At 39.2% G+C, this 18,382-nt stretch overlaps 1 protein-coding gene across 1 annotated transcript in view; it reads left to right on the top strand.

The window, feature by feature from the left end:
- Positions 1-610: 610 nt before the first annotated feature.
- gbe1b (glucan (1,4-alpha-), branching enzyme 1b) overlaps positions 611-18,382 on the top strand; it is an 82,333-nt gene continuing 64,561 nt past the window's right edge. Inside the window, exons 1-4 of the mRNA XM_059330989.1 lie at positions 611-838; positions 10,468-10,637; positions 13,888-14,003; positions 16,188-16,313. Coding sequence (XP_059186972.1) covers positions 741-838; positions 10,468-10,637; positions 13,888-14,003; positions 16,188-16,313 — 510 coding nt within the window. The 5' untranslated portion in view covers positions 611-740. The remainder of the gene's footprint in view (positions 839-10,467; positions 10,638-13,887; positions 14,004-16,187; positions 16,314-18,382) is intronic.

Raw genomic sequence — 18,382 nt, forward strand, 5'->3', positions numbered from 1 at the left:
TTTCTATTAGAAAGAGGATTCTGTCAGCCAAAGGAAATAAAGCCAAAATTTATTATGACCTCTTTGAATCTCGCACCCAACACATAGCCCATTACAAATAACTAAAACTAACACTAGAACTAAAAAAAAACCTAAGCATTTTCAAAAAAATAAAAAAATAAACTAAAACTAGCAAACTCACTCTAAAAACTAACTAAAACTAACTGACTTTGAATACAAAAAATCACAACGAAATTAAAACTAAGACTAATAAAAAAATAAAAAAAATCCAAAACTATTATTACAACCTTGTACCAGACATCATTGTAAGGCAATACTGAGTTAGCCATTGGGCACCAGAGACATACTACATGTCCCTGAATGTATATTACTGTGTTTTTTAGCAGGTGTTTTTTTTATTCTTCTCCTTTTTTTTATATACAACCACAAGGTCAAGCAGACAAACAGCCTACAAAGCGGCACATCTGCATACAGATTCGAGTCATCTTCCTCTGACGCGCCAGATGCTTCCTCTGCTGTCATCTTAAAGTTACACTGTATCACAGCATCACACGTTTCTGCTCTCTTATGTCTGGCCCGCTGAAACACAGCGTGTTGTGATGGGACGGGCTAGGCACAATGCAATCCTGATTCGTTGTGGTCTCCGGATATTAAAAACGGGCACACAGCCTTTCCTCTGTTCATGACAGAGCGTCTGGACAGCAACAGTCAGTGCTCGATTGGTTTCGTCTGGAGAAACCATGGCAGACCGAGAGGATAATGTTACCATTCCCAAGTTCAACTGCCTTCTCCAAATGGATCCCTACCTCAAAGCGTACGAGAAGGACTTCAAGAGGAGGTAAAAACGGTTTAAACGGCGCTTTTGTGTGCAGCTTGTCGCCGAAATCAGCCCCCGGTGAAGCGATCAGAAGCCAGTTTACGCTGGCGTTTGTGTCTTGTAACAAAAATACACAAATAACAGATATAAAGCGATGTTTGCAACACAACAGACAGTCGCCCTCTGTGTCCAGGTTGATATTTTTGTATGAAAGGTCGCACGGAGCTGCGTTTCCTTCTCTCGCACAGCAGATAGCTTGCTTTTCCTGCCCGCTGAATAACAAGTGTTTAGAGGGATGTTGAGCTCATGCAAAATTAATGAATCGCTACCATTTTATATGAGAAGTTGCTGAAGGAAGCAAGTCGTGTCTCAACTTCCTATGTTTGACAGTTCAAGAGCAAGCATGTTTCGCAGTCAGGTGACGTCCACGTTGCGTCGTGAGGTGGTGCTTTGGGCTGAAAGCTGTCTGATCCTCGCCTGTTGTGTTTAGGCTGCCGACGCCGGAGCATCGCTGTGTCCCTGCATCCCAACATCCTCTGTTTTCTGCAGGCCTTCCCCCTCAATATAATGACTTTAACTTGTCATTGTGTCTGCTTGTTATCGAGGCATCAGTTATCCTAAAATGTGTCTTAAAATTGGATTAAAATACAGAGTTGGGCGCTGTCAACCAGGAACACACACCGCGCAGCAGCTGATTGGTTTAGTTTTGCAGTGTGAAAGGCCCTGCAGCACAAATAACCTCTCAGACATTAATTGACTTTACGCTGCACTCTTCTGCTGCATGATTTTCCTCTTCAGCCCTGATTTGGCCTGCAATTATTAGGGTGGAAGTCTTAAGTAGCTGACTTTGTCTGTGTGTGTGCGTGCTGCTAGTAATTGTGCCTTGCTTGTGGGCTGGTACATTTATGAATCTAAGATATGTCCAGTACATATTCCAGTCACATTTTTATACCGTTGCCAAAGTGTGATGCTTATTGGTATCAAACTACTTTGGAAGTACATGCCAAAACCTTATGACCAGGCTGCAAACATTTCCATGATGCACCTTCCTAACTGAGTCACATATTAATGCCACTAATGCAGAAACTAAAGCAGAAAGCCCTGACAAATAATATATCAGCCTTGTTATTACTGTCAGTGAGGATCACAGGATCTGAAATTAATCAGAATCCTATTTCAGATAATAACCTTAGTTCCTTGTAAAATGGTTGTCCGAGCATTGCAGAGATATTAGCTCACAAAAAATACTTCCATGCCTTGATTACAATTAAATATGTGCACCAGGAGAGACCAAACATACAAAACCTTTAAATAGAATCAAGTTTAATTAAGTGAACTTGAAGTTCATAAACATCTGTTTTGCTAATTAGTCAATTCTGCGACCCTTAGGCCTGTTTATTCTCTGTCACTTTTATCACCATGTTAATACAGTAAATATTTACAGGAAGTTATAGAGTGAATATTTGCATATTGTGAATACATTTTAAATACAAATATGCTGAAATTAGTGCAGTAATTTGCAGAGACCTGAAAAGACCTTCAGTGGTAAATGCATTGACCCTGTGTCTACACTAATCTCCTAAAGTAAATAGACATTCTCTGTTAGTCAATAGACTGTGCAGGCTCATGCTTGTTTATAAAATTCAGTTTATGTTCCTGTTTTTGTTACTTGTGTCTTTTTAATGGCTGTGAGTTCTGGTTTTAACCTGATAAAATGAAGAGGCGCACTTAGAAAAAATAATTGCGTATTGGCTGAATCGCAACAAAATGTCCCAGTTAATAATAACACAATGTTGTTTTTTTCTGTAATCTTTTTTTGTTTTGTTTTTTTGAGAGGATTGTGCAGGCTAATTTCTGGATAGAAGGCCATATTGCTCACACAATGACAGTGTAGTTGTTTAGCTCTATTCTGCACATCCTGTCAAATTACCTTCACCTGCTGAATTTCTTTTTTTTTTTTTTTTAAATTAGTGTAATGTTTTTTTATTTTCAGGCAGATAGTGATTGTGATCTACAGCTCACATTGTTCCGGTATCTGCTCACTGTTGGGTCGTCCCCGAAACTAGGCCTTAAAACTCTGCTCAGGGGCCATATAGTTTAATCCATTTTCATTACCGTGTCTGATCTTGTCTCTAATGTGGCAGGTAAGGGACCACCTGCTTTGTATTTGAAGCATGTGAGCAGGGCTCTAGTCTTGCAGAGAGATGAGCGTGTCAGTTTCATCTCAGACACAGCTTGGGATTGCTAGGCTTCACAGAGCCCTAGACGTGTCTCAAACACCTGTCATGCTGATGAAAGTTGCACATAAATTATTTTACATATAGGAGCACTGCTGTGTGAAGGTTAATTCTTGATAAGCCCCTGGTGTCCTCAGGCCCAAAGCCCAAACACCACACCATGAACACAAGGCATAGAAATCAAGAGCTTTCTCTGGCTGGGGTGTCGTGCTGAGCTTCCTCACTGAGCTGCACAGTGCTAAGAATTCAGCTGCCTTATCAGAAATAGACCTATGACCACACAGACTGATTCTTTAGATTTCACCGCCATGTCATGGCGCAAGGCTGACCACATCTCAGGTTTGTTGAACTTTTGTTCACACCAGATACAGCCAGTATGCACAGGCAGTTCAAATTATTTCAGCAGATTTTGCAGGCCTCCCATTCTAATGAGTTATTCTGTGGCTGTAGGCAGCTCTTACTTTATTTCATCAGGATGCTAGTTTCAGATTGAATGTGAAAACAAGCGTTGATGCTGCACGCAGGTTACAGCCCCAGTGAGCAGTGCTCTGTTGACATGCTTCATTATTTACCCTTCCTGTTGCGCAAGTCTGCAGGAAGTGCTGCTAGGATTTTGCAGCTTGTGGCACCATGTATCTTCTAAATTGGACCAAATGAAAGTAGGGAGTATTGGGACTGCTGCTTATTGCAGCAAAGAGTTTTTGCACAGATTTGAGTATGTCATCACAACTCATTTCAAAGTGAAAATACAGCAATAAGTCTGAGTCTTATGCTTGTGATGATGATGCAATATATTTAAAGCAAAACTGATGATTGACTTTGAAGTGATGAATACGATGCATGTGCTCCGACTCTAAATTAACGATGTAAAATACAGGAATTAAAGATAAGTGTGAAAAAGGCAACTTACAGTTTGTTAATAGAAGGACTTTTTAGAGCAGGGGTGGGCAATTAATTTCCCCAAGGGTCCACATGACCAATACCACGAAGGCTTTGGGGGCCGGACCAAAACTCTGAACTAAATTCTGCTCAATATTAATTTGATTGCTTTATAAAATACAGTAAATTATCTGGTTTTGAACTGCTTCTGATAAGAATACATGTTATGATAAGACAATGTTGATTATTAATGTGGAGTAAATCAAATATAGCAATAAAAAGTAGTAAATACTCCAATCACTATATCACTTTCCCATTTATTTTAAACACAACTGTAAATTACCTTTAGCAAGGTTCCTATTGGTGCTTTTGTGTTATACAGCTTGTTTGTATATTTTCTAGGTGTTTTTACAATGTTGTGATGTTTTTATTTTGAAAAGGTGTCGTCCAGTGTGAAACCGATGCTTTAATTTTGAAAGGTAGTGACAGGAAATAACAGGTGGAGCGGTAAAATGATAAAGATGGGTAAATAATAACGAGTGCGTCGTGATTGATATAAAGTTGCTATAAAGTATCAAAAAGGCTTCTAAAGTGGCGGCTGACAGGAACAAGGTTTGTTAAAGTTTATTTTCTTCTGTCATATATATTAGTGGCTATTTTTGTTGTCTTAGCTAAAGTAAAAGTGCTTGTTTGCTCAAGTGCTAATGCTAATGTTTGTTATTGTTTTCCCACCTCGTAGCTCTTACGGTGGATTCACAAGGTGACCAAGGGATATCTTATTTTTATTTTCATGGAGCTATGATTTTAAATAAGTCTTGTGAACTATCAGTTAAAGAGTCGACCATCATTCAGCCAGGAATGCAACTAAACATACATTCAAACCACAAGAAAAAATATAGAGCATGTATTTTATGCAGTAAACCTAACTTTATGCAAACAGCAATACGTGTTTTTGACAAGTTACCGAGGTCACTCGGTGTATTTTGTGGGAGGCGTTTCTTTGCAGGTGGGTATGTATGCAGGCAGATATACGTAAACCACCATCAAAATAAAAGCACTGTGGTTGAATTCATTTCTAATTTCTGTAACCTCCGCCCAATGCCCAGGTCTGTTTTAGAGTGACTGGAACACATCTCTGAAACTACCTGTTGTGTTATAATGAGTGAATACTTTATGAACCTTCTGGCAGCATTTATTTTCATGTCACCTTGCTTGAGAGTCAACAAAGGTATGATGTTAGCACAGAAGTCTTGCTTTCATCAATCAAGCTCAATGTTTCGGGTCCCATTTTAGCCTCATTAATGCACTTAGTCAAAGAAGGACATTAATGGCATTATTTGAAAGTGACCTTGCCGCTGGGCTGTTTGGGAGCCCTGTAGACGAGCTGAGATCAGGAAGAAAGAAGCTTTTCTCTACTTGTGTTTCTCCGGCTTGTTGTAGACTGTCCTGACACCTCTGTGCTTCAGCTGTCACCATCAGTCATACACAACGCAACAGACCTGAACACTCACTCTAAATTTAGATGCCCCATTGTCTAACAGTGAGTGTATGAACAGGTTACAAAGTTCAGCTGCTCTGTGTGGAGAATTTTAAAAAGTCTCTTATGATCATGACTAAAGATTGTAAACTGTGAAAAGTAAAGATATGAAATCAGAATAAGAGCCAACTGTGGGTTTAAGTGATCTATTTCCTATTATTCACATACTTCACAAGGCCTTAACTCATCCAGTACTGGTGTTTTAGTGCAGATTATTTCTGACTGTAACTGAATATTAACCAGTTAATAAATCTGAGTTCCCCTCAAAATAGATGAGCCCTACTTTCTCTCCTCACCCCATCCTGTCTGTCAAATGTGGAGCTTCTTTTTGAACAGTGAGAATTTATTTAACTGATGCAATTTATCACATTCATTCGCCTGTTGTAATTCAGATCCATCTATTTTATAATTGGGTCATCCAAAAACTACAACAATAATATGAAAAACTTTAGAATTTTCATACTATTTCGACAGTAATCTTGAAAGTACCTCCAAGTTATTTGCACTCCACTACCAAATGGTTTGAAAACATCAAGATTATTACTTATTTTAATAGTTTAGAATAAAACAACCACAAATATTCCTCTCACATAGATGAAGATTAGATACATTTTGTAGAAAAGTAACTGAAAGAAACCTTTTTATTTTTATTTTTTGCTGACGTTAGAATGGCATCCAAATGAATTGGCTGAAACTGACCGGGCTATTATGCAGTGAACTTGTGTTGACCTTAGGAACTCTGTGCAAATCACACAAGTCTGTTGATACATAAAGTTTTACAGTGGATGATAAATGTGAGTTGAAGTTCCAACTTATGTTTGTTTGCTCCAACTGGCCAAAGTTTCGTAGTTTCTCTACAGCTGACTCACTATGTTAACTGTAGAGAAATTTAAAGTTTTAACCTAAAGTCAAGAAGATGTTTTTCCACATACAGTGGTTCTCAGTCCAGGCCGTGTTTTTTGAGAAGTCAAGGACAATCTCACCAAAAAACTAAACACATTTGTAAAGGAGACCGGAGATCTGGAGGACGATTCAGAGAGGTCTTCTTGCTGCAGGATGTCAACAGAAACAGAACAACTGTTCATCCACTGCTGAACTCAGGGATGGAAAGAGCTTGGCTATCCAACTTTTCTACGTGGACTTTTTGTCTCCAGATCATCCAGCATGGACGTCATGCTGCTCTGCTTCTGTTTCCACTCCAGTTCAGTCTCCTGCAGGGTTTGTTTGACCTCCCTGTGGCCCTGAGGAGGGAGATCTTCTCCTCCCGTTTCTGCAGATGATCGATCTTCTGCTGCTCCTCATTGTGCTTCAGAGCTGAAGTCAAGGCTCTCCAGCTGTTTCTGAGCCTCATTTCTCTTATTCGAGAGAGTGTCCCCCAGCTGGTTCTCTGTCTTGAGCACCCTCTGAGCCTCAGCTTTCTCATCAAGGAGATCTTTACTAACCCACCTTCTCCAGCACCTCCTGAACCTTGGCTTTGATTTTCAGGAGAGCGTTTGCTAACTGATTAGCTTTCTCTTGTGCCTTCTGAGCCGAGCGCTTCTCTTGTCGGGAAGCTTTTCTCCCCACTTTCAATGTCAACTCTGGGACAAATAGAACATTTCCACTTGTTTGTGAAAAAACATGAAGAAGCAGAAATGTATTCAACACTGAACTAAAGTGATCTGACAGGAGCTTGATGTGTGTCACCTACAATTTATCTGTCAAAATGTATATAATAATATAATATTATATATATATATATATATATATATATATATATATATATAAGTTTAATATCGCTGTTGTGCCATATGATATTTTCTCCAGTATTTTTATAGATAAAGAACAGTTATCCAAAGCAATAGATAAGAGAGCCAGGGCTGTAATCTGTGACTCACATCTATAATCTCCCACTGCTCTATTACCACTGAATAGGGGACAGGACAAGACTCTTTTGTAATTTATGGCCGCAGGGATTAGCAGTGTTTCTCCTTGTCTACTACCTGACAATGAGCAGCAGTATTTTTGTGAAGCTGAAATATTGCTTTAATAAGTGGTGATATGTCTCTCTTGCATAAACGAATATAATAACTGATATTTGAATGTTTATTTCTTCAAGCTGCTTATCAGGATTTTATATTTACAATATGGCAGTTATGTATAGGTCATTTCTAAATCGATCAAAGTGAGTTTTCAGTTTCAGTTATTAAAATCAAAAGCAACATCAGTGAAATTGAAAATTGGACCAAATGACCTGATTGATGTTATGTTATGTGTTCCAGAAAAATATGGCAGCTATATCACACTTGATACCCTGTAGCCTATTTTTTTTTTTCATATAAAATTAAAATCGCAGTTTTCAGGGCATAAATCCAAAGATCGGTTCATCCGACTGATAAAGACTCAGTAATCTAACTACGACACAGCCTTCAGTGCTGAAATGTTTTTAATTCATAATTGCATCGAATTGTTTAACGATAATCCTTTAAATGTGGACGTCTATTGAATTGTGGATTTGGATTATGTGACACCCCTGTTATGCATTAATATGAATAGCTTGTAGTAATGTTCTGCTAAGATCTACAGAGTGTTTGGCCGTGTTTTAGCTCATCGGTTTGGTTTCACAGCCCGCAACCTTACTGTTCTGCTTCAGTCTCCCTGCTCTCATCAGTGTCGTTTATAGCCACAGCAGGCTGCTATTTTCAGCAAAAAGCTCTGATAAACCCACTGTAGGCTTCCTGCCAGGCTCCAAACGGCAGACAGACACAGTTAGCAACAAGCTGGTGAACATTGTGGAGCATTTAGCAGCTAAAGAGACAAATATTCACTTCAGGAGTTGGCGGAGAGCAAAACAGAGCTAAAAGGTGAGCGAATGTTGGACCTGCATCAGTCAGTTGGACAGAAACACGACTCCAAATGAATGATTTTGTCTGTGGTGTGCAAATGAGCAGAAGTTTGCCAAAAACTGCAGAAAAAGCAGGGAGATGGTATAGAGATGTGGCACCAGTGGCAGTATTGTGGAGAGGAAGAGTGACAACTTCATCAGAGAACACAGAGAACATCGGTTTCTGTCTGATTATCAATAACAGGAAAATAAATTAAAGTTTTGATTTTGCCTCTGGCTTTAACTGTGTTAATGACTTGTTGAAATGAATTGTAGCTTTATGGGCACAGTTCATTTGTGATGTGTGGTCTCATCCTGCCTCCTTGCTGCTATCTCAAGTGGAAACAGACAAGAGATGTGCGATGAATACTGCATCCATGCAGGATTTTGGCTCAGTATTCCCACTGGTCCGACCTTCTGGAACTCATTTGTTTTAATCATAGGCATGACTTTCATGCCTATTAATATTGTGGCAGTGGAGCTCTGCCCTTATGTGAATCATCCCTTTGTCCTTCCTTTCAGCATATTCTGGAAATGGTGACAAAGTGGCAAAGGAGGCATGTGGCATCATTGGTTGGACTTTAAAGGTTTACATTTGGCAAGTACTGTCTGTATCCACTATGCTCAACACAGGGAGCAGCTGCTGAGAAATCGCGCTGTTACTTCAGCCCATCATCACTAGCCTCAGGGCATTCACAGGCCAGTCTGAGCTTGGCTTCAGGGCTATAGGGGAGAGAGTGCACTTAACTCAGCTGGCTGAAAGAGGCTTTCTGTACCGGGGGGAATCTGATATGGACACCAGCTGGCTGCAGGAACTTAAGTGAGATAAATTGCAAAGTAGTTAGTCTATCCTTCCCAGTTGAAGGTAACAGACAGAGGTTTATCTCTCAGGATATGCCTGTAGTCACGCATTCTTGAGGGAATGAGGCAAGTTTGCATCCTGAGGTAGGACCTCAAAAAGATAACGTTAGCATGGAAACATTAAGATGCAGCACTGTGCACAGCATGTGCTGCAATATTTTAGAAAAGTAGTAAATATGTGCAAAATAAGAAACATTTTCAGACATGTATACAATGCACAACAGTTTAATCTTTTGTTTGTCTTCCCTTTTTTTAATCTAAGACACAATGTGTACTGTGATTGTTAATTGTCATTGTTAAAAATGTATGAAACATTTCCTTTAAAGTGCTTATTTATGTATGTATTGTAACTCCAACCTTTAAGGCAGACCCTTAAAGGAAAACTCAACTGCAAAATGTCAAACCATTTAAAAAACTGAGAAACCCATTGAATTTAAGACTGTTAATTACACAGAAATGTGCGGAAATAATTAATTACTCAGTGAAATAGATTTTTGATTGCACTGGAATGACATGCAAGTGTGACCAATGATTTTGAAAATTGCTTTCACTACTAACTGTATTGTTAATGAATAGTTGTTAATGGGTGATAAGTGATAACACTGACAGGGTACAATAGAAGGACTGCTTTTTCCAGTAATGGTAGCATTACTGGTAATTACTGATGAATATCTTCTTCCACACTTAATTTGACTAGTTGTGTAGTGATATGGTGTGTGTGGGGGTGTGTGTGTGTACTTGTCAACATCATGCGTTACCATGGTGAGTACTTACCAGAAGAAAAAATAATAACATCATTAATTTCCACTGTCTTCCTGTGGAGTGCAGTAGCCCTTCTTTGGGAATGAAGACGTGGTGTCCCATGTTTTATATGTAAGATAATACACTCCATTAATATTCCACATTAATAATTCATCTTTTAAAAACAAACAACAATTAGCATAGGTTTTGCTTCAATAACTGAGTCAAATCCTCAAATCCCAGACTCACTATATTTACCCTGACTTTCAGCTGTCATAGAGAGAAAAAGCTGGAGAAACTCTCGCACAGTTATCTCCGTTGCTATTGTTATTTCACTCTCCACCCACACGAGAAAAAGCTGCACCTGAATTCAGTTGATGTTCTTCAGAGGGGGTTGTCAAAAAGTGAATAACTGATGTTTATTCAGCATCACCGATGGCATATAACATATATCAAATGTATTCAACAGATTGTGTGTCCACCTGTGGGTTTTCCATTGTATTCATACAGTTTTGTTCCCTGTGCTTTGAAGGTATGAGCTGCTACAGAAGCAGCTTTTACAGCTGGAAGAGACGGAAGGTGGCTTTGACCAGTTCACACTGAGCTACCAGACAATCCTTGTGCAGCGACGTCCTGACAACAGCCTGTGTTTTTCAGAGTGGGCTCCGGCTGCAGAGGCCCTCTTCCTCACCGGTGACTTCAGTAAGTAGCTTGAGGAGAACTGTCAGCTCCTGAACAATATGTCAGCAGTGTGATGTCTGAGTTGTTTCCTTAAAGCTGCACTGTGATTTATTGCTTCTCATTTATTATCTGCTCATGCATGTTCTGTGTTTAAAGGTGTCACAAATGAACTTAATGTGGATGTGAACACCCTGAAATCAAAGCAGAAACATGGTGCTTTCACCTTTTTATTATTAGTTATTGTTTTTATATTAGTTCGTGCAAAATAGTGAGTCTTTTCTGTTAGGTAATCTTCATTTATTTTTGGCACAGCATGCATCCTCATTGTGTTTTAAAAGAAGCATGCAACCAGCTGATAGATGAAAGAATTCTTCATTTCAGTTGGAGCAATCAATTTGCAATAATAAATTGGATTACTAAAAAGGAAATGACACTTTAATATGGAGTTACATACACTGTTGGGAGCAAAAAGGAGATTTCAGTGCTAACAGGAAAGTTGCATATCTTCACGGTGCATTAAATAAGAAATTTGACATTTCTGCACTCTTGAACACAAAGGGTCCACTTTTTTTTTTTTAAGCAGAGAGATCTGCGCTACAAGGGTATCAGCCCTTTTGATCAACCAACCTGGGAGTAGGAAATGTGGAAAATATTGATTACACAGGATAAACTTGCATACTGAAGGGGGTTCTTTTGAATGTGGGAGTGTTTGTTAATATTTTAGTAGCTGGTTATTTCATCACCGCCTGCAAAGTTGTTGAGAGAGTGCAACCTCTGTGTTTGCACTGAAATCTCTATTCCCTCCGGTGCCAACTTTCAAAGTAATTTCAGGTTAATAGTCTTTTGAGTGTTATTTTCAGTTAATGTGGGCTGTGAAAATGCGGCAAGATTATTCATTTTCGTCATCATTAACAAGATTAAATGAGACTTGCTCTCATCTATCAAATAGATATACAAGGTAATACAAGCTCTCAGTGTCATTTCCTTTCCTTTATCAAATATATTAATGCATCTATTACACATGCCAGTGGTAATATGTTACTATCAAAGGACAAACACAAAAAATGTAATAATAGAAAAAAAAAGAATAACAAGAAGGATGGTGAAAGAACCTGTGCACATAACTCAGATAGTATTTGCCATGCCACACCACAGCACAAACACTTACCTCTGTGCTCCAGCCATTCTGAGCTGACACCCTGCAGGTAATGATAAAGGAAAGAAATGCTAATAGTAATACCTTCAGATTGATACTGTGTGCAAAACCGGAGATTTGTCAATTTGTTTATTGTCCCTACACATTTTTTGTGCTAGTTAATTCTGTTGCTGCCATTCCCTCTTTCCATATTTCTCCTGTTCCTTTTCCTTTTTTAATTATCTGCCCAGGACCTTGGGCAGCAGCTCAATTCCAACATTCAATTCTGTGAGAGATTACATTTTGACACGGCTCAGTCATATTATTTGATTTCAATTTCATAGTAAATGTGGAAACAGCCCAGCAGCCCTAGTCATGAATATGGTGCAGGTTGGATGCATAACACACTGCTTTTTTTAGAGGAGTTTAAGCAAAGGGAGATAAATAAATTGTGAAAAAATATGACTTGGCCTGCCTGTGAAAAGTGCTGGTGTTGTGCCCGGTCACTTCTGGAGCATCTCCTGTGATTCATTTTCTATCCTGCTGTTGTTTTTGCTCATGAATAGCAAGCAGATATGGGTTACTGAATAAAAACGACATTCTAAATTGACATGCCAAGGTGGCTGCTTTATAATAAATGTTTTCTGTCCTGATATATTCCTGTCAGTCAATGACAACTGGTAATGTGATATCAGCAGGTTATGAATGTAACGCCTTTCTGTTGTTCCCTCAGAGATATAATTCAATGAGCAGTGAAGTGGTGTTTTATCAGGTTTTCTTTTAGATGACTGAGCCTGCTGCTTTACTCATTGTTGCAAAAGTCAGAAGACACAGGAGAGCAGTGCCGAGTAGCAACACAACAAGAAAGAATTATGCAAGAGGTTTCAGATGAGAGAGAGGGAGAGAAGGGGGGGGGGGGGGGGGGAATTGTGTGAAGACCAAGTGTAGAGGTCAGAAAAATAAAGAGGCCCTGTGACCACATGAGGATATTGAAATAGAGCTAAAGCCACAGTGGTGCCGATCAGCTAGCAGCTGTTGTTAGCACAACACTCGCTGCTGTAATGAGGAAGACTGCAACTGTTAATTGTTTCATTTGCAATCAAAATTAATGAAAGCCCCTGTGGTTGGTTTAAAATTTTTTGACTTTGGCGACGCTGAGTGGTAAAATCAAAGCAGGCAGTAGTACAACTGCAGACTGCACCAAGTTTTTATAAATAATTTGTTCTGCACCAAAAAGCTTTAGTAATAAGAATAATTGATAACGGGGTTCGTACGGGTGCTTGAAATCCTTGAAAATGCTTGAATTTAAATGTTGTATTTTCAAGGTTTAAAAAGTGCTTGTAAATGCTTGAAATTCTTACTGTATTTCTCTTGCAATCGGACTATATCCATCTATAGACTATAGATAATCACATGTTGAATGTAAAAAATAATGAGTAGTCTATCTGAAATGAAGCCTGTTCCTCCTAAAAGTGTAACACCATCGCTGTTGGTATGGTTAAGTGAAATCTCCCCCTTTTAGTATGTAAGTACTCATCTAAAACATGCAATTTACAACAGGTGTAAGATACTAGAAAAGCTTGAAAATTTACCTTGAAAGTCCTTGAAAAATGCTTGAATTTGACCACTGCTAAAGTGTACGAACCCTGTGATAAGGATGTATAATCCTATTCAGATTCCACATATGTTTAATAATAATAGGTAAATTTCAGTCTTGTATAATACTGCACAGTTGTGGTGGTGATATAAGCCCTGTGTTGGTCAGCATAGTTCATTAAAAGTGTGCTTGGCTAAATTGCACATTAGCAGTACAAAATGTAGACAAGAGGTAATAGTTTCAACCTGAGGGTCAAGACCTCATATGGGTCACAAGATAGATTGCAAGGTAATGAACTAGATAAACAACATATTTCTGCTCCACTAATTATGCATTTTTTCCAGACTTTTTCCTAATCTTCTCCTCTGTGATCACTGCATACCAAAAGGAGGAGAGAGATTCTTGTAGTGGTTGCTCTGTCACACACATCTCTGATCATATGGCTTTCTTTGATCAGTAGCTAATCAGTGTGATGTTTGGCTCTGTGTTGTAAACCAATTAATTTGATGTGATTCAATCCTCGCTGTGTTCCCCTATAGATGGCTGGGACAAATTCTCCCACCCCTACACCAAGAAAGCATTTGGCAAGTGGGAACTGATTCTCCCGCCCAAGCATGACAAGTCTCCAGCTGTGGATCATAACACCAAACTCAAGGTAGAGAACAGAACATCTTCATGCCTATTTTCACACCCTCAGTAGGTGTCATCTTGCCACGGTGGTATGGGGACTTGTCAGTGTAATATGCGAGGGACATTCCCTGTCATGTGTTGTGTCTTTTGTACCAAGTGAAAACCTGGCGTGTTGCCGTCAACAACATATCAAACTCACAGCGAGCAGAAGGGAGATTACTGTATGTACACAATCTGCACAGTGGAGGGTAGATACACCTGAGAAGCCCAACCGATCGCTTTTATTTCAGCTCCTGTCTGCGGCAGGTATCCCTCAGGACATTGTGCCGTGTTTGTCTGTGCAAAACACACCCCGCAGTGGGTGTACATGATTGGTTTTTAGCTCTAGTAAATAATTCATCAGGGTTAAATGCAAAAGACGCACCTCCCATTATGCATTGTCTCCCAAGCAAACAGCGTGGATGAGAAATAATCCTGAAATGAGATGCCAGGCGTGGAAGGGATTGCATCGTGGCGCCACTCTCCTTGGGACCGGGTCATCGCTGGCACACTCCTGCGCCCTGGACAGGCTGCCCAGCTCCCATTGTCAGCGGAGGTCAGTCTAAGGACGATAAGAAGCAGATGGAAAAGCTGGCACCTGGCCTTTCCTTGTGCCCCCCTGCTGCCTATGAATGGCTGTCTTGCTGTGAGCTCTACTTTAGAATTAGTTCCACAGCACTCCCTCGTGGAAGCACGAACCTAGCTCCAATCACTCTCATGTAGAGCAGCTTGCCCTTCTCTCCCCTTTGTTCAGGGCCCAATTTGTCTCCATAAACAAGCAGTGTCCTTTTGTGGGTACAGTACTCACAATGAGCTCTTTATGTTGAGAGACTTTAGAGAAGTGAACCAAGGTGTTATCTAAGTGATCAAACGCTCACTTTTTTTTTTTTTTTGTATCCACACCTAACTTCTCGCATCGTGCCTGGCTCTTCTTTCCTGTTCAGCCTCCCCATCACTGTGATTTTTCTTTAATATTCTTAATGCTGGCCAATTTGTCTGAAGGGCCACCGCTCTGTCAGGCTTTATGCCAGTCCATTTATCCAACTATCTTTTACTAATCCTATAAACTGTGAAGCATGTCATAAGGAGAGCCAGGCAGCTAACCCCCAGGTGGCCTGGCCATAATGAAAAAACCCCAGAGGGGGGTCTGGCCAACGGCTCCCAGGCAGGTGGCATTGGAACAGTCATTACTTCACAACAGTAGCCAGAATTAGTTGGGTTCTAATGCTCGTTTCTGCAGGGGACAAAACAGGGTGAACACATACTGTGGGTAACACTACAGGATCGATTTCTTGGTGGGTTTTTCTAACTCTCCCGCTGGCTTTCTCCTTTCTTATTTGACTGATGGAGGCAAAGTAACTTTTCAGTTAGATTTCCAAACTATACTTATTTGACCCCCTTCCAATCCTGAATTGCAGACATAATAGATGAGAGGCAAAGGATAATGATTTAGATTTCCTACTTTTCTAAATTACTCCCTGGCTCAAATCCCTTCTCAATGTGAGCCAGCGAGTGGCTGTGTTAAAACCAACAGAGGAGTTGCACCGCTCACAAAAATAAAACACAGGATAATTACCATTGAATCCAGATTCACCACAACAAGAATTCTGGTCAATATGCTCTCTATTTGTCCTCCACTACATATTATGTCTTCAGGGCTTTCCGGGAGCTCAGTATATCACATTTAAAGCAAAGTTTTGCATTGGAAAGCAGGGAGTGAGGGAGGGGTGGTTTCCATGTTGACACATTGAAAAATGTTTGGTTTATTGGTTGAACAATCTGCACCATCTCTTCTGTGTAATGGATGGGGAGTAACAGCACAGTTTTATGATGTAAGCATTTCATGGCTGGAAGATGTAAATAAATGCTGACTTTAAAGTCGCATACGTCCAGGGACAGACACATGCAGGACTCACACAAGACCTTGAAGCTTCAGTGATTTGTGGCCAGGCCTCTTTTATTTCTTTCATTTTACTTTAGTTGAAATACTGTTATTCTTTATCCCTACTTCCTTTTTTAATTTTGGTTTCTAGTGATATAATGTGTATCATGTGGTTCATTTCCTGTCTGCTTATAAGACAACTTGTGTGTCAGTTTATGTAAAGTGCCTGTCATGTCCCCTCTCAATGTCATTGTTTTAACATAACACTCATTTGTCTATTTTTCCCAGGTGGTAGTTCACACCAAGGATGGTGGCCGGCTGTATCGGATCTCGCCGTGGGCAAAATATGTGACCAGGGAGGAGAAAGCTGTCATCTATGACTGGGTTCACTGGGATCCCCCTCAGCCCTACATTGTAAGTTATTATTCTATGTTTCATAAAAAACAGTATTTTATAGGGGTGCACCGATTGCAATTTTCTGGCCGATCACCAATTTTTAAAAAGCCTGACCTGCCGATTCTGATTTTGGCCGATACTGATTTTTTTATAACTCACCGCATACACCTTCAATGTTTGAATCTTATTTTACTGAAAAACAATAACACAGCAGTATTTTTCTTTAACAAATAAAGGAAATCACAATGTAGTTAATAAAATATTCAACTTAAAATAAATAGCAACAATTTACAGGACAAACTAACAAAAAAAACTACTTTCAGACCTTTGCAGAGGTAAATAAGATCGCTAGATAAGATCGGTTTGCGCAAAATTAAGGAAATCAGTGGCCGGCCGATCGATCCGTGCACCCGTAGTATTTCATAGTACTTTATTACTTTTAATATTTTTTCTCAATTAAAAATATAATTTATTTTAAATATTTATTTCTATTTATATGTCACTTCTTTATTGAAATAACAGGCAAAATCTGTTTTTTAAAAAAACAAAAAACTAACTAACAAAATCTGGGGGGAAATTTAGATTTTTACAGTGCCAGTCCAAAGCACTCATTTATTTAGAGCAGGGGTAGGCAACCTGCGGCTCCAGAGCCACATGTGGCTCTTTGGCTGTGACAAAAACATTTATACGATAAAGACACAAAAAAAGGACACAAAATTACAAAAAAAAAGACACAAAATGACAGAAAAAAACGAAATTACTTAAAAAAAGACACAAAATTACACAAAAAAAGACACACAGAATGACCAAATAAGACACAAAATTACACAAAAAAAGACACAAAATGCCCAAAATTGACAGAAAAAAAACTAAATGAACGTATTAGTCAACTTATATGTGCATCATAGCTTACTGAAGTCTAAGGCCTGGCTTCTTGACCTCAAAATTTTGTCAACTTCAAGTCTAGTGAGTCTAGCTTTCGATTCCAAATCTCGTGAGATATTTCTTGTATATTTCTGTCCAGACTTTTATTTACACTTGGGTCCTCACTGCTTCCTGACAAATCATATCAATAAATGCTCATTATGACCTATTAGTACTGCTACTGTTTTATGGTCATTTTAAGGGTTAAAATAAGGTTTGCGGCTCCATTTCAACATTTTTCCTCTATTTAGAGCCAACAGTGGCTCTTTTGTCAATAAAGATTGCCGACCCCTGATTTAGAGAGCGGTTTGTTCTTCTTCATGTTTTTGGTACTGGAAGCATTTTTGAGCTGCCATCATTGCAATGGGACCTTGTTTAACGGAAACATGATGATCTGTGTCTTTTTGTGGCAGTGAATATAACAAATGGTTGGATTTGGTTTTGGGTGCCACTGAAAGTAAAACTGAGGTGAAAAATGGTTTAAACTGATTCAATCTTTTCTTGTGTGAGAAAACACTGAGGCTTCAAGGTGGAGTCTGTGATTCTGGAGAAAGATTGTGATATTTGAACTCAGCGTCCAAACAAATACACCCCCTCCCGTTAGTGTTCCTTCAGAAGGATAGTCTGTGCTACTCTCTCTTTCTCCCACTGTTTCTCTCTTTGGTATTTCCCCCACAGGACAGGGGAAATACCATGGATGTTATTTCATGGTATTACCTTACAAAGTCGGGAATATACACACAATTCTTACAATTCTTCTTCAGTATAGTCTTAGTTATATGAAAGAACAACACAAGATAGATGTAATAGAAACGTTATTAGACATGTATTAAACATATTTTCAGATTCTGAGAGTTATAGACTGTTTTTAAATTAGAACATAATCTATGAATTACTCTAGTAAAAAAAAATTGTACCATGTTTTTATATTGTCAATCTATGAAGTCTTTTGTAGAAATGAATAAATGAATGAATGAATGAATGCATATCGAGGCCAGTTAAATGAATGGATCTCATTTTCAGGGACCTCTTGGCACAGTGCCATGGACTCTTGGTGGTTCCTGGAACTAGTGGACCATGAGGAGATATTTGGTGAAATTTGATGGTTAAAAATTCAATTAATTAAAAAGCAAATGTTTCCTCAAGGTAATCCCCTCAGTTAG

This window comes from Centropristis striata, chromosome 4 (genome assembly GCF_030273125.1).
Source record: "Centropristis striata isolate RG_2023a ecotype Rhode Island chromosome 4, C.striata_1.0, whole genome shotgun sequence".
NCBI lineage: Eukaryota > Metazoa > Chordata > Actinopteri > Perciformes > Serranidae > Centropristis > Centropristis striata.